The 16,544-nt window shown below is 46.9% G+C and overlaps 1 protein-coding gene across 4 annotated transcripts in view; it reads left to right on the top strand.

Moving 5' to 3' along the window:
* Nucleotides 1-6,328, top strand: part of KIF16B (kinesin family member 16B) — a 290,777-nt gene extending 284,449 nt beyond the window's left edge. For all 4 annotated transcript variants that reach the window (XM_030310126.2, XM_030310127.1, XM_030310125.1 and 1 more), the window contains one exon: nucleotides 5,020-6,328. In XM_030310126.2, coding sequence (XP_030165986.1) covers nucleotides 5,020-5,178 — 159 coding nt within the window. In that variant the 3' untranslated portion in view covers nucleotides 5,179-6,328. The remainder of the gene's footprint in view (nucleotides 1-5,019) is intronic.
* The last annotated feature ends 10,216 nt before the right edge of the window (nucleotides 6,329-16,544 follow it).

Genomic DNA, 16,544 nt, shown 5'->3' with positions numbered 1-16,544 from the left:
CTCACTGTGCCTAGAACATTACATGCCCTTGATAACTGGCCTCTTCGTGAGAGCAACAAGATGGGAGCTGGTCAGACTGTTGTGTGTACGTGGGAGACAATCCTCAGGAAATAGAGTGGCCTTGGCAGGTATGAGTTGACCACTTTCCTTTGGAAAGGAGAGGTCAGGAGCCTGATGTAGGTGTCTCGAACAACCTGTGTGTCCTCGTCTTTCCTGTGTTCTTTCGGCCTTCTCTTGAAAAGCTCCTGGTCCCCTCAGGATTTTGTCTTATTTGGAGGTGGAGATTAAAAGCACATGCCTATTTAACATTTCCATTTGGAACGCACCCATGGGGTGGTCTCTCCCAGTTTCGTCTACGCCTGCTCATTGCCTTTGCATGGATTGACTTTAAAAAATAATAAGAGGGGTACCTGGGTGGCTCAGTCGGTTAAGTGTTTGACTTTGGCTCAGGTCATGATCTCACTGTTTGTGGGTTTGAGTCCTGCGTCGGGCTCTGGGCTGACAACTCAGAGGCTAGAGCATGCTTCAGATTCTGTGTCTCCCTCTCTCTCTGCCCCTCTTCCCACTTGTGCTCGCTCATAAATAAATAAATAAACATTAAAAAAAATTAAAACATAATAAGATATTCCCGCGGACTGTAGAAAAAAGGCACTTTATGGAATCAAGGTACTCTGTTCAGTACTAAAATGTGCGTTCAAGATCTGCCATCTAAGCCTGATTTTCTGAAAGTATCAATAAGAAAACACCTTATACTTTAGTGTTAGTCCAAGTAGCAAAAAGTAAATAACCTAGATAAATGTCTCATATACTTCTTAAAATTTTTTTTTTTTTTTTTTGCCAAATCAATACATGACTCACAGAGTTTGATCTCCAATATTGCTGTGCTATTTGCCTTCTCTCCCCTGTGGCTTCTGTTCTCCCTTCCATCCCAAAACTTCCTCTCTCACCCTCCTCCAGCCGGCCCCTCCATCTCTCAGGGCCCCTTTTGGCCCCTGCCCTTTCCCGCAATCACTCATACTCAGACCCTGTCCCAGACCCCTTCTTGCTCTGTACTATGGGTTTGCAATCTTAATTGAAAAAGGATTTGGCTTAATCTGACCTACATCCTCCAAGTACCAGGGTGAGGCAGGGCCGAAATGTTTCGCAACCTCTGGGGATATGACCACCTATTCTCAGTGGCCCTGATCCGAGTGTTGAATGAAGCAAGGACTCAGATGAGATGCCCCCCCCCCGCCCGGCGGGGAGGGGTTACCGGCCCTCTGTGGTCCCGAACAGCAACAGATTTAAATACGTCTACTTTTGTTTCTTCTTCTTTTTTTTTAATGGAGAAAATGCCATGTGAAAGAAACAGAAACTTGATATTGGATTTCACAAATCCTTTTCCTACTTTGCCCTTCTGACCCTGATAAGCCACTTAAACTCCTAATGTCCTTCAATTTTTGCAATACTTTTTTATAAAGTACACTGCCCTGGGGATACAGCTTGGCCCCTGGACTTATTTTTCACATAGCAGGGAGGGCTAACCTTGACAGGAAGGACTCTCATTTTCTCCCTTCAGCCACAGATGCCATAGAAAACATGGTAAGCCCAAGCCACAAAAAGTACTAATGTAAATATGTGTATATTTAAATATGTATTTTATGTATAATTGTAACGTATATTAAATATATGCAAAGGTCGAGTTCTAGTTCATTGGCTGATCTAGGCCTGAGCCTCAAATCCTAAAGGGAAACTTTTTTATTGGAGAAAGAGTGATAAGCTTGATTCACCAGACACCGCGTTATGTAGAGTTAGATTTTATCACTGAGGAAGAGCTCAGAGAGAAGAATCAAACTAGTCACCGCTGCTGGACTATCTGCAAAAGACAGTCAGTGGGCATGTGCACATGCAGAATACTATACAGCCATGATCATGAGCAAACTACAAGGATGCCCAACAGGGTGAGCGAATCTCCCAAGCTTTGTGTTACACACAGGAGACCAGACACAAAAGAGAGTGTCCTGCATGGTTCCAGTAGTGTGAGGGCCACCCCCCCCCCCGCCCCAGGTACTAGCAACATTGTCTCGTTTTTATCTAGGTGCTCCTCACACAGGTACGTCCAGTCTTGGAAACTTCGTTAGGCTGTGTGTGCATGCTGTTTTCTCAGGGTACACCTCAATTTTTAAAAATTAACTCACCAGCATCCGTCATCAGGGTTCTTTCCAGGCACTTTTCCCAAGCTCAGCAGTGTGCCAGGCATGGCAGTGGTTACAAAGAAGAAGGATATGCTGTCTGTGACCTCAGGAACCTTCTGGGAGTTTACTTTTGTCTTCTGTCCCCAGCCCTACACCTAGTCCTTTGCTTTTGTCATTCACCAGAAGTTGTCCGGCCCACTGCAAGCACGTGGCTCTGGACACAGCACCAAGGCCACCCTGCCTCCCCTTGGATACTTCAGAGCACCTCAAGGTCACTATGGAGAGTACTCTATAATCAAAGCATTTCTTTGGCCAAGGAAGCAGTCTATGTAAAGGGAGCCCCGGCTGCCCAATCCTGCAATGCAGAGGTTTGTTTTGCAATGAAAAAACTCTCCTATAATGTTTCTAATTCGTTGAATGAGGTCCCTGTATCTCCAGTTTCCAAGGAGACATGCCAGTGAGTTCATTTAAAGAAAAAGACACTCCCTGCACCTAGTTTAGTTTACTGGTCTCTTGATGGCGGTGACCGGGCAGGGAAGGTATCTCCAATATTTTCTTTATTTTTATCTGTGTTTTTTAACTTTAACTTTTCATGACCCCCTTTGGGTTCCACTGGCCCTTTAAAGGTCCCCCACTCTTTGTGAACCAATTACGACAAATGCGGATACAACATCTGTTCCTAGATTTGAATACCTTCCATCCTGTCGGAATTCATCTCCAGGGCAAGCTGGTTGTGAGCATTAGTCTGCACACTCGTGCGGCCTGTGGGAGACCTGTAGCAGGGGCTGTTCCCAGCTCTGTTCGAGCTTTAGACTGTGGCAGACTTGTGGCCCCACACTGCAGTGCACAAGCTCCTCCTCATCCTTGCTGGAAACACTTCCCTCTTGACCTTCCCACAACAGTCAGTTTGCGCACGTGTTTACACGTGTATTTATCGCATTGTAAAGATTGGCCGGCCGGCAGGTGTGGTCTGCGTTGGACACTCGCATCCAAGTTGGATGGATTTTTGGTCCCTCTAAAGTTGCTGTTCTCCGCTTCCCTTCCCCCAGTGAGGTTGAAGTCCGGTTCCTTTTGCCCCTGATGCAAAAAAGTACTGGTGTAGGATCTTCATTTTTCAGCAATTGGTTTTGACACCTTCTCGCCTCGACCTGATCGCTCTTCCAAGCTCCTTTCCTGAGAGATTACCGTGAGACCAGTAAGTGAGGAATACTGAACAAAAAAGACAGAGTCCGAGTTAAAAACCCTTGTTTTCCAAGTCCCCTCTCCTGATCGCTAGCCTTGCTCACCTCCCTGACAACAGGGTCCTCATCCAAAAATGGCTATGACTAATAAGAGCAGATAATTCTAGGCGGAGTACAATAACAACATAAAACAAGGTGAGCTCAGAAATGCGGAGGCACAGTACAAATGTTTTGTTCTCTTGCTTTGGGGATGGCTTCACGGGTGTACACACGGTTCAAGACTCACCAGATTGTCCGTTTGAAGAACGTACAGTGACTGTGCGTCAGTAAGAAATGAGACGTTAGAAGATTTTTAGAAAGTAAATTACTATACAGTGTCAATTATTAATAATCCTCATTACTTTTAAGAAAGTAGCTGATGAATTTTCCTTGAGCAGAGTGTCTTCTTTCAGAAGTAAATTTAAGGCCGGCAGTTCGTAGGGGCAGCTGGATGCCACTTCTGCTGGGCCAGGTTTTCGCAATCGTTGCGTGAGTGACATTGGGAACGCAATAATGCTTGCATGGGGCTGTCCCGTGCATCGTGGGATGCGCCTAGATGCACGCCACACCCCCCCACCCAGAGTAACGAAACCATCTGCAGACATCGCTGTGTGTCTTCTACGGGGTGGACCGCCCCTGGTGGGAACCACTGCTTCTCGGCCTCAGCCATGTTTCACTGACAAATTTCTTTGTTACTCAAAGTCCATAATAATTATGTTTAATGTCAGCGTTTGTGATAGGATCATTTATATTTTTGAAATAAGCTGAGGCAGTAATAAAGATTTAGGCTTACCCATTTTCTCTTGTAAATAACACTTGCCTGACCTGAAATATATGAACTATTTCTGTATGTCCTCTTTTCCTTTAATACATCCTGCCTGCACCCACGTCTCATTCCATCCCCGGCATCTCGGATCCTCGTCCCAGACATGCTTTGCTTGCTCGGTGCCAGAAAAGGCGGCGACTGCTGTGACAAACACGTGCAGCCGTGGGGAGGGGCAGAGCAGGGGGTTCAGAGCAATTAATCTTAGTCAGAATTTCTTTTCATTGATGATTATGGGTTTTGCAAAATGACTCGTAAATATTAGTACTTGGAACTGACCCGCTTGTCCCCAGCATTTCTCTTCCTTTAAAGGATCCAAATCAGACAGTTACAGTGCTGTTTAAAAATGCTAGTGAGCAGCACATTTAGCATTCTACAGATGGCTAGCCTTTTTTCCCCCCTCCCTTTAATTGGCTTTCTATTTAACAAGTAAGTTGGGGGGAAACGACCTGTTAAAAAAATAGGATATTAACTGATGCCACTATTGTTGGCAAGCAGACCACTTCCCCACCCCCATCCTGGCATCACATTGGCATTTCTCTGGGCATTGTCCGCAGGTAGACCTGAGGCCATGTTGCCCTGAGCCAGAGAGCAGAGCCACCCGCGTAATGGATGTGGTGGCTCTATTCCCTTGGGTTGGTCTGGTGAAGGCCAAGGACACACAGATTCCCATGTGCTGTTTCCAATGGCAGCAACAGCTCTTCCAAAGTGGGTGGCAAGTTGTTTCTGGGATTTCTTCTCTCTTCTTGACTCCACCCCACGACGACGTCTAACCACGTTTTGTCTCCCGTCTCTTCCTCAGAAATACCTCAGGGACTTTTTCAGCGTCATGCTGCAGTCCGCGACGTCTCCCCTACACATCGACAAAGTGGGGCTGACTCTTTCCAAACACACCATCTGTGAGTTCTCGCCGTTCTTCAAGAAAGGGGTCTTTGACTACAGCAGCCACGGGACGGGGTAGAGCTGGGGGTGACGGAGGAACCACCAATGCAGTGCCTTCTCGTCCACGTGGCCCTCCCGGCGCGCGGCAGCCTCCCACACTCTTTCTGGGCCTGCCTCCTCCTGTGGCAGCCGGACGTGCAGCAGCCGGCCTGGGCCGCCCCTCCAGGGCCTCCCGGGTGCCTGACTTTGGACTGGCATGTGTCGCTTCGCTGGTGGTGACCCTGACGGGCAGCTGCTACTGTTCCATTGCCGTTGAATGTGGCCTTTTCCCCCATAGTGCTCCCTCCTCCTCGCAGCGGGAGGCCGTCCCCTGTGGCAAAATGGACGTGGCCGGCTTACCTTGGGCCTCCCTGAGCCACGCCAACCTGGGACCTCCCAAACTGGGTGTGCGGCTTACCAGACCTACCTGAAATGACTTTCATCTGGTTTCCTCTTCCACCAAAATATATCTTATTTTTTATATGCCTTCCATATGGCTGGCTGTATCCCACGAGAAGCATTTTAAATGATTTCATTGTATTTTTTCCGTTTCCCCTCATTTGAGTCAGAACTTTTGTACGATACCTGACCACTGATGTTTACACAGAATTTCATATTCTGCAAAAGGGATTTATGGTCCAATCATGACTGGAATCTTCCATGCCTGACAAATTAGATGTAGGTGACATCACTTAAAACATCTGTAAATCCATACAAACAGGATATATGTTTAATCTTGAATATCTGAGGAAATTTTCCTAAACGTAAATGGCTACTGTGCATTCTTGAGCTTTCTCCGCTAAGCACAAAACAAGGGCGTAGCTGAATGCATATTTTTAAATTTTTTTTTCACCTTTTTGTTACAGAATCTACTGGATCTTTGGCTGAAAGACTAGAATTTACAGTAGTTTATTAATGATCCCTTAAAATTACTCAGGACTTAATGTAGCATTGCACATCCATGTACAATAAAACTGCTTTGTTTTACTAAGAAGAAAAATGTAAGTGGAAAAATATGTGGCATATACTGAAATGTATATAATTCTACCTATAGATTTATATATGTACACACGCCTGTACAATAGTTGTATCAAAATATATAATCATCCACGCCAAATTTATTAAAGGTATTTGCTATTTCAAAATTTAAATTTAGCTGCTATCAATATTAAATGAAGTTATAGAACCTGTCCTGTAGCACCGTTTATTTTAAGTTTGCGACATGATCATCCCTACTGGTCTGTTTAAAAATTTATCTAATGTGTTTGGAAAGATCGGTAATGTATAATTTAGCATTTGTGTTGCAGAAGATGCTGTTAGAGTAACATTTGAAGCCACGAATGAATGGGGTAACAAAATGTGTTTGCATTCAGTCTTCTACAATATACCTGTGCAACTGAGCCCTCCAACCTGAAAAATATGTTTAAAGATGCAATTATCCCAATAAGGGGGAAAACTATTATTACACTAATTAGATATCATAGTTTAATATGACAAAAATGAGGACATTTAAAAATTGCCACAGAAAGACTTGCTTTTTGTCTCCAGCAGTGATTACAGGCATAGGTTTAGAGGCAATTACTACCAGAGAATTTAAACCTGCAGATTTAAGGATAAAGCTGGGAGATAATAATTAACCACAGGTCATTCATCTAAAAGGAGTCAAAACACTACAGATTGTCCCTCGTTTGCAGAGTAAACTAAATGGTTTTCTTCAGCTGACCAGATAATCTGTCCCCTGCCCTTTTGGACCTGTCTCTGAGGCCAGGCTCGTGGCAAGCGTTTCACTGAAGTGACACAGGATACGATAATAACCTGGCGAGAATAAATAGACCCGTGTTTGTGAGCAGTGCAGGAGCCAGAAGACCCTTTGATTCCAATCCTCATCTTAAGTAATCAGTATTGAGTTTGAAGTTCAAGCGCTAGCTGGCTCTGGCTAAAGCTGGCTGTAGTGTTTGTGGGTCATTTCACCTCTCTGAGCCTCAGTCTCCCCACCTGAAAACAAGCTGTTGCACAGGATAGTCTCTCTTTCCTGTTCTAGCCGTGGTCACAAGCAGGGGGATAACTACTCCTGATGGATGGGCCAGGTAAGTCCCTGGTGTGTGGATGTGAAATACAAACTTCTAACCAGACCCAAAGGCAGCTTGACCTGAATAAAACATGAGGGAATGTTGAAAAGCCAATGAAAAGTCTCACCTAAACAAATAATGGAGTTTCTGGAGTGTAGACAAAACAGATGTCAGAGTCAGGATGACAGAATTGAAGCTTTGTTAATTTAGACTGATTCAGAGAAGTAAAAGCAAATTAGCAGATACTGATTTTTTTTACTTCGAGTGCCTCAAATAAAGTAGTGCTAAAATGACCGTTTTATCAATTCAGATTGAGGTGCCATCAACTTCTAAATATTCCTGTAGTCAGTTGGACAAATCTAAGGAACTTAGGATTCTTTAGGACCTAGGACCTAGCATGTCCTAGGTCTTGCTTCATAGTAAAATGTGTACACCAAGCTTGTTTATACTCACAAGTAGGGTAGGCGCCTTTGGCTGGGATCCCACCCAGGCCTCGCCGTCTTGACTAATTTGGGCTTGTGCATAGGGAATAGCTAAGTCATGCTGGCTCCCGAATGATGGGCATCTAGAAGATTCTCGGGCCCATAATGTGGACATGCCTGGAGACTCATGAACTGGGTACCCAGGCCCCAGGGCCACTTCTGTGCACATCTGTATGTAGAAAGACCCAGTTATCCACTTGGCTCTGTCCACCCACTTCGTGCTCTGGCCAGCGCATGCTCGGCAGTCTGGGCAGAAGGAGCCAGAAGTTTCACAGCTTAGAGCATCTGTGAGCTCAGATATGTAGCTCCTGCAAGGCTGCAGTCCCTCGCCTCAGAGCCGGGGCACGTTGGTGTTCTGGGCGCGAGTTTCAAAGATGAGGTTCAGATCCACCTCCCCCAGTGCGCAATCCGACGCGTGCCCCATCGCTTCCTCAGACGTGCCCTCCGGGGTAGAGAGCAGGCTTCTGTTGTGACGTGGCTCGTTGTTGTGCCGAGCCTACCCCAAGCAGGCCTCATCTCCTCAGAGGGAACTTAGGTAACAATTCAAGATGGTCATGAGAGAATTTTCAGTGACATCCTGCTTTCCGATCAGTAGTGTTGGAGAGAGGTTTTTTTTTTAAATTTTTCTTTTTTTTCAACGTTTATTTATTTTTGGGACAGAGAGAGACAGAGCATGAACGGGGGAGGGGCAGAGAGAGAGGGAGACACAGAATCGGAAACAGGCTCCAGGCTCTGAGCCATCAGCCCAGAGCCCGACGCGGGGCTCGAACTCACGGACCGCGAGATCGTGACCTGGCTGAAGTCGGACGCTTAACCGACTGCGCCACCCAGGCGCCCCATGAGAGAGAGAGAGGGAGAGAGAGAGAGAGAGAGAGAGAGGTTTTAAATATGCTCCTTCACAAACGCCTAGAATGATGCCTTGAGGGGTCATTAGTCCAGGGTTGAACATTTCTCCCACGTGAGGCCCTTGTCTTCCCATATTCCTACACACCCATGCAAGAGTAGTTCAGGCTGGACTCTGTTACTGGGTAAGTGGGTTTTTTTGTTTGTTTTTGAAGAAGAGGAATAAGAAATGTCTGTAAAATAAATCCATGGCAAAATCAACTGCTTCAGTTTTACTTAAATTATCATGACAGGTGAGTTATGTTTTGGGGAAACTAATTAAAGACCATTAATCTAGGGGGACTCATTCTTGGCAGATTAAGCCCTGTCTGTCCCACCTTTTAATGGCAGGCCTCTTGCTACGTGCAAGAAGAGGACCCGGTTGTCGACTTTTTTCCTTTTGTTCAGAGTGTTTTTTTCTGATGATAATTACGTGGGTAACGACTCTCTGGTGCTGAAATTTTGAATTTTGCACATACAGAATTGTTTCTGAGTTGAAACAAATCCACCGGTTGTTATAAATTTCTAAAGCGTCATATTTCAAATGGATCCTACAGTGGTACCTGGGAGTTATCTGAGGTGATGTTGGTGGTGGCCAGGCTGTTACCTTCAGAAGGCTTGTCCATCTGGGAACCCAGAAGAACCCAGCTACATTTTGAAATGGTAGGAAAGACAGAAAGACATTTGGCTGAACTGAAGGGGTTCAAGGATGCAAGTTTATCCTTGTTCCCTGCAAATAGCAATCTGCATGCACTTATCACTGTAGAATTCTGTGCGCTATGCTCTGGCACTGTCTCTTACTGCACTGCCTTTCTAGAAGTTTCTCCCTTTTGTGCATCTCTTGGAAAATGACTAAATATAAAATGTTCTTTCTTTGACTATGCTCATTTGGTACCCCTTAATTTGAAAATTAAAGTTTTTTCTTTTTTTTTTAACCTGGGGATTACCTCTCCAAAAACTGATTCTTCTGTCGGAATTTGAGGTTCATCAATTTGATTTTGCTCCTTCTCCATTGCTGGAAAGGCAGAATCTTCCCCATTCAGGGAGAAATAGATGTGTTTGCAAAAAGATGCACAAACCATCTTTCTTTCTGCATTGAAAATGGGGAAGTGCACTAGGTATAAAATTGGCAATGCACAGAGGGAAATGCATCAGCAGAATGCAAAAGCCCCAAAGGGTTAGCGTACAAAGCTGTTCGGTACCATTAAGGCAGGTCACCTGAAAGAGAGAAACCTTTGTCTAGAACTTAAGTCCGGGTAGGGAAAAAAAAATGTGAAAAATATAGTTAAATATCTTCACTGCTTAAAAGAGGAGTTATTTTCCTCAAAGTGTTGTGAATCCTTATGCACAGTTAATATTTGCAGAAATGTTTCCAGTAGCACTTAAAGTTGTGCCTGAGAGTCTCTCACTAAATTACAGCCTGAGGGTCTGCTATTCCTGAGGCTCCTTCTTCCTTCTCAGCCAGGAGGAAGGAAAGGAAGGAGGGAGGAAGGGAGAAAGATTGCAGCTGCTTTTCCAAAGCTGCCAGGGAATATCTTAGAGGAGAGGATCACAGTGAACAATCATAGCAGTTGGCGGTGATTAAGAGCATCTTTAATATTTGCACTTTCATAGATTCTAAATTCTGTTAGCTTTTCTCCTGAAAACAAGCCAGAAGCTATGGTGTATGTGGGGCGGGGGGGGGGGGCGGTGAGGGGTGGCTGGAGGAATGGGGGTGTGTGGCTTGCCGTTATAAATGACTCTTTTTGGTTGGTGTTTTAAGCCCTAATTTTAATGAATGTAATAAGTAAAGTCAATTCACAGAGGGTGCAATTCTTTGATTGCAGAGTAATATTAAAACCCTGTTTATCCTTTATAAGCAGATGGGGAAAGTCATGTTTACATTATAAAGGATTTTCTTTGCCTTCTGGTACAAGGGCCACAGCCTAAATACACCCACGTATAGATTTCTTTTTTCCGTAAAGAACTCAAGGCCAAAGAGTGCAGTGCTCCCCTTGGATTCTGAAGCGCAGAGTGTTCTAGAGTGGAGGATGCGTCTGAAGAGGTTGCTGTCCAGCAGCCTCGCTGTCTGTTGCACGTACGCGCGTGTCTGATCAGGAAACCGGTGCCAGCTGGCCCAGCCCCACTACTCACACCGCTGCCTAGTCCTACCTCCTTCATTTCCTGTGTAAGCCATTCCTCTCCCTGCCTTGTGCACCCCACTGGCCCCTCTCTTGTTCTGTACCCCGTGAGGGTTTGGGAGAAAGGATGGACAAACACGGTGAGATGAGCCTCAGAAAGTTCATAAAGTATGGATGATGCTTGCCCTACTTAAAGCCAGCTGTGTACGTGTCACAGCCACACCGCCAGCCCCTTCCTGCCATGGGGAAGGTTGAAGGAAGGATCAGACCGAACTGCGGCCATTCATGTGAGTCCACTGGCCACATGTTAAGTATTGAGATCCTGGCTGAGAGAGAACATGGCGCAGAGAAGGTAGAGCAACTGGTTGTGTTCTGCTCATTCCTGGTTGTGAGAGCACTGACCTGCTCATCGTTGGCATCCCACACACCATTCACCACATACTCATGAGCATCTTCCATGTCCTAGCATGGGACTGGGGCCCCCACACTGAGGTGAGCTGTATGGCCATGGACCCGCCCTCAGGGACCCACCAATGCTTGCCCAATCACGTGACTGCAAATTGTGATAAATGGTATGGAACAAGAGTAGATGGTGCCAGGGGAGAACGTACCAGAGAAATGATTTCCTCTGGGAGGCTCTGCAGTTTCCCTGAGCTAAGACCTGAGCAGTGAGGAGAAATGAGTGCCAAGGAGGCAAAGGGATTGCCCCAAATCGAGGAAAGCGCATGTGTGCAAGAGGGAAAATGCTCATCGCTATAACATGAAGAGAACATCAGGGACAGTGACAGGTTGGACTCCCATCCAACCGGGAACAGGCCTGACCCTGCTTAGCTTCCAAGATCAGACGAGATCAGGTACATTCAGGGTGGTATGGCCGTAGACATGACAGGTTGGAGAGAAAGAGGCCAGAGGAATGAGCACCTGAGAGGTTGCTGGCTGAAATTTTGTAAATGAGATCACGTTTCCCATCAGCCACCACTGTTTTGGAAGGATATTCCCCTGGGGGAAGAGCACATGGCAAGTAGGGCTCATCCTTTAAAATCACACGTAATAAAGAGAAGCAAACTTCCTGATCCAATATTAACAATGAAGGGATAAGATCTGAGTGAGAGTACTGTCCTGTGCCATCTAAAGGCCGGAAGTTCTGCTCTTGTCATCTTGACCTTAGGTGTGTTTCAGATTCTGAGATTTCAGGGGCTTTTGCCTTAGAGAGGCATGATCTCACCAGACCCTCAGATGTCTTGCCGGGTGTGTCCAAAGTCCCATAATACAGTAGCCAGCAAACCCAAGTAAAGTTCATGTCTTGTCTTTGGGCTCCCACCTAATCCTTGCTTTGTAAACAGAAGAATAAGGAGCCCCATGCAGACATAGCTGTCAAGAAACTATGAGGTTATGGGGTTTGGTCTATGACAGACCAGCAGTTGCACAAGGACACTGTGTCCTCCTTAAGGCTGGGGTGCCATGATCTGCAGCCCTAAGTGGACATCAACTCCTCTGTCCACCTCTTGAGGCTGAGCATAAGCATCCCAGCCTCCCCCATGAAAGAAAAAAATTGCTTTCATATTAAACAGCCTGTAACCCATCCCAGGTACAGAGAAGCCCCTTGGCTGGAAAAGAAAGCAAAAATCTCTCAGCCAGCCTGAGAATGTGGTTCAATAAAGCAGGTCAGTTTCTGTGGATCAGGTGGCTCAGAGACTAACATCCCTAACACAGGGTCTCCCCAAAATTTCAGCCTGGTCCACTTTGTATGAATTCAGTGCTACCATTCAAAAGGGCCATTGCTCTTCATACATTAATTCACGAGGCCATTTGGTGAGCTAGCTTCTCTGCTGGGTGCACACAGAAGGAGCCCTCCTTGGGCCCCCCAACGATGACAACATGACTAATAGGGGACAGACTGCCACTGGCTGTGGCTGTGGTCACTGAAAGCTTCCCACAAAAGGAAGAGGCCATGGGGGCCAAGACACACGTCAGGTGAGGAGAAGGTGCAGCAGAAGTGAAGGATGACAGGTTGTTTTCAGCCTGAGAGGGGGACACACCTGGCCTTGCGTATCACAAACAGCCAGGCCCACGCTGCCGATTCCCCTCTGCTGTGCTTCTGGCTCAAAGGCCTCCTCTCTCAGAGTCAGAAAGGGGATGTACATGCCGAGGCAAGAGTTCATTTTGTTGAGGGTGGGGACACTTCAAAGACAATCTCCCTAGGTAGCTTTTTTCAGGGACGAATCTATTGAAGTTAAAAGCAAGAGGAAAGATAGGGCGGGCCACCTAGGGCCCTCTGGCTGCACATGATACTTCTTTTTGGCATCAGGTAAAGTCAGGTTCCTGCTGCTTCTACTGAGTGCCACGCCAGCTTTCTGTGTCACCTCTTTGCACATGTGGCTATGACCTCAGTGAGCTGTGTGGGGCTCCTGAGAGCCTCAGATACCCTTGGGGATGGCAGGAGCTCTGCTAGTTTCCAAAAAAAAACCATGAATACTCTGCTACCAGCGTCCAAGCCTCTTGTGTCCTTAAGCCAAGCAAAGCATTCAAAGCATAGAAGGAAAGTCTCCATCTGTTCTGGAAAGTCTGCCAGTAAGGCGGCATCTTGTGGATGAGGAATAGGTGATAATCCAAGCCGGCCCTGCAGAACACAACTTTAGCATACTTTTAATGCCTCCAGGGAGGTCTAGGTTGCTCAGAGCGGCCCCAACAGAGGGGGCCCGTTATTTCTCGCATTTTCTTCCTGTGCCTGCAACGGAACTGAAATTGCATCAGTTGAGTTGTACCACCTTTGGGACATTCTCCAAGCTCCCAGCAACACCACTCCTCCTGGGTGGAGACAAAGGGATGTCAGAGCCGGAAGGAGCCTTGGAAACAATCTGGATCCAAGATCCGCTCAGGAGTTAGACACACAATACGCACGTGGATGGAGAGGACATCCTCCACCAAAGGGAATTGAGGGCATGCTGCAAAAGTGCACACGTGGGAGCCGGGCAAGCCCGACCCACCTGCAGGTGGCACTCTGCCCATGGTTACCATTTGCAATCTCTGATTGAGTTTTGAGAGAAAGAGAGAGAGCATGAGCAGGGGAGGGGCAGAGAGAGAGGGAGTCAGAGAATCTGAGGCAGGCTCCAGGCTTCAAGCTGTCAGCTCAGAGCCCGACGTGGGGCTCAAAGCCACGAGCTGTGAGATCATGACCTGAGCCAACGTCAGATGCTTAATCGACTGAGCCACTCAGGTGCCCCTGAAATCTCTGATTTATATCCATCTCTTAATTTACCAAAGGCAAAGCAGCTGGAAGGACGTGATGGCTTATCCAAGTCACTGACCTGAGCCTCAACGTCCTACCACTGCCCGGATGAGAGGAAAATGCTGAGTGCATCAGTCAGGATAGGGATCGCACCATTTATTTTCATAAAGAGAATTTAAAACAACTATGGTTAATGTAGAAGGTGAAAAACAGAAAACTCCAAGGTATGGCAGAGGTAGTAACCACAGGAAACAGCTGCCATCCAGAGTACTGGGGAGAACATGAGAAGATTAGAATTATTAAAACTTAGAAGCTTGGAGGAAAGGCCGCCACAGAGTTGAACCTGACAGCCCAAAGGGAAGGGGCACTGGCACTGGTACTGGTGTCTGGGGGGGCAGGCGGGGAGGATCCTGTGGGGCTGGGACCCGGGCTTCTGAGGACGAGGTGCTGGCGTCTCTACGGGCCAGGGTGCAGTGAGGCTTGTCGGCAAATGTTGGGAAAACTGCACACTGGATTCAGCTGCTGCTCCTGGAGGGGAGAAGTGTAGCTGGGGTGATGCTGACGGGAACAGGAAGTCGTCTAATCAGGAAGAGGAAGCAGACAGGAAGTGTTGTAGAGATGATGTTCACAGAAACAGAAAGCAAAAGAAACACATCCCTTCTTGGTCCCCTAGCCTTGCTTGTCTCCCTCTAGGGCCCTGTCTTGGCCGAGCGTAACTGGGAGCAGCTGGCAGAGCAGAAATAAGGTCTGCAGGGTCCCAGTCCCTGCATCCCAGAGCAGAGAGGGGCAGGTTTTGAGCTGGGAGATATGTGTTCACTAACTGGCACACTGAGCTTTTGCTCCAGTTGAAGCCTGGACCTAACACTCATCAGCTATCGATCAATTTGCAGAGAACAATCTGGAAGCCAGGCCCACTGTCCCCTACCATAACCCATCACTGGACATCCTTTGGATGCCGCGTATGCCAATTGCTGGACACAGGACACTCTAGTCTGGGAGTTAATCTGCATGGGCTGTGTCCTCTAGGAGCTCACCTGCAAAGGTAAAATTTATTCCAAACATTTATCAGGTTGAAGCCCAAAAGACTGGACACTCTTGTCTCTCAAAGCGGCCGCAGCCATGTGACACCTGCACAATGCAATGCTCGTCCCGTGGGAAATGATACCTCAAGCATCTCCTGCCGCATCTGCCTTTGCCATAGGCTACTTTTCCTGAAATGGAAAGAAGTGTTGAAAGACTGCTTTAAAAAGACAAGGGGCCGGGCGCCCGGGTGGCGCAGTCGGTTAAGCGTCCGACTTCAGCCAGGTCACTGATCTCATGGTCTGTGAGTTCGAGCCCCGCGTCAGGCTCTGGGCTGATGGCTCGGAGCCTGGAGCCTGTTTCCGATTCTGTGTCTCCCTCTCTCTCTGCCCCTCCCCCGTTCATGCTCTGTCTCTGTCTGTCCCAAAAATAAATAAAAACGTTGAAAAAAAAAATTAAAAAAAAAAAAATAAATAAAAAGACAAGGGGCCAAAGCATCCTAGGACACCCCTCCCTGCACCAAAATGATAGTTGCTTTTTCTCTAATTCTTCCCTTACATGACAAAGAAAGTCATTTTGGAAGGATCTGTCTAATCCCAGGGCCCTGGAAGGCTGAACTACAATCTCAATAGACCTTGCAGACATACACAAGGATGCTTCTAGAGCATCTAGCAGGGAAGTGAGCTCTATGGTCAAGGGCCTGGGGACCCTGAATTTACATGCTGTTGATTAAATGCAGTGGTGTCACAATAGGACCCTTATGAACCTGTGTGGAATCACCTCTATTCTCTGCGCTCAAGGTGGGCAGACTCATCCCTTCTGCCTGAGTGATCCGTAGTGCTACTCACCTGAGAAATTACTTCTCTGTGTTTATCCCCATGAGAGGCAAGATCAGCCATAACATTCCTGGCACTGGGCCATGACATTAACCTTCAAAGACCTGAAATGGCTATTTTCCTGGCTGTTGTGAACTTCAGAATTTGGGAACAGATATTTCCTGAAGACGTTTAACATCCTGTGAGCAAAGGCGTTGGAAGTGTTGCCTCAGTCTCATTTTTCCCAGTCTCTGCTTGGTCTTTTTGCACAACTGCTTTTCTCACGTGGAGGCCTGTTCTGCCAAGCCACGGAATCCAAGGCTCGTCTTCCCATTTGAGCTTTCCTGCTCACCCATACCAGGAGTGGACACATCGGGTGTGAAGGAGTTATGCAGGAAAGTTCTGAAAGAGAACTGGCCAAAGAGTCCAGGGTCCCAAGAAATCACTCTGCTGGCATACAACAAGCCTCCTGGCTCTGGGGCTCATACTTCTCTAATTATCAGAATGAAATCCTCAAGAAATGGAATGAACATTTAATAGTTGCTTGCTTCAACATCTTACCCCTCCAGTCAGCCCACAATGACTGGGCTGGTATCTGTCTTCCTCTTAAAATGGATGCTGTCCAGGAAACTCAAAGAACTTCATTTATTTTCATTAAATTTCCTGGTATCAGTGACAGACGATCGGCTCCTGGGTGTGGGGGATGACAAGTGGCTGAGAGTACATCTGATCGCAAAGAAAGCTTCATCCTGTAAAGGTGCAGAAGTGTGAGTTGTAACAGTCCCTGCC

The sequence above is a fragment of the Lynx canadensis genome, chromosome A3, assembly GCF_007474595.2.
Source record: "Lynx canadensis isolate LIC74 chromosome A3, mLynCan4.pri.v2, whole genome shotgun sequence".
NCBI classification, from domain to species: Eukaryota; Metazoa; Chordata; class Mammalia; order Carnivora; family Felidae; genus Lynx; species Lynx canadensis.
The sequence above is the reverse complement of the archived record's forward strand: the minus strand, read 5'-3'. Positions and strand labels throughout refer to the sequence as shown.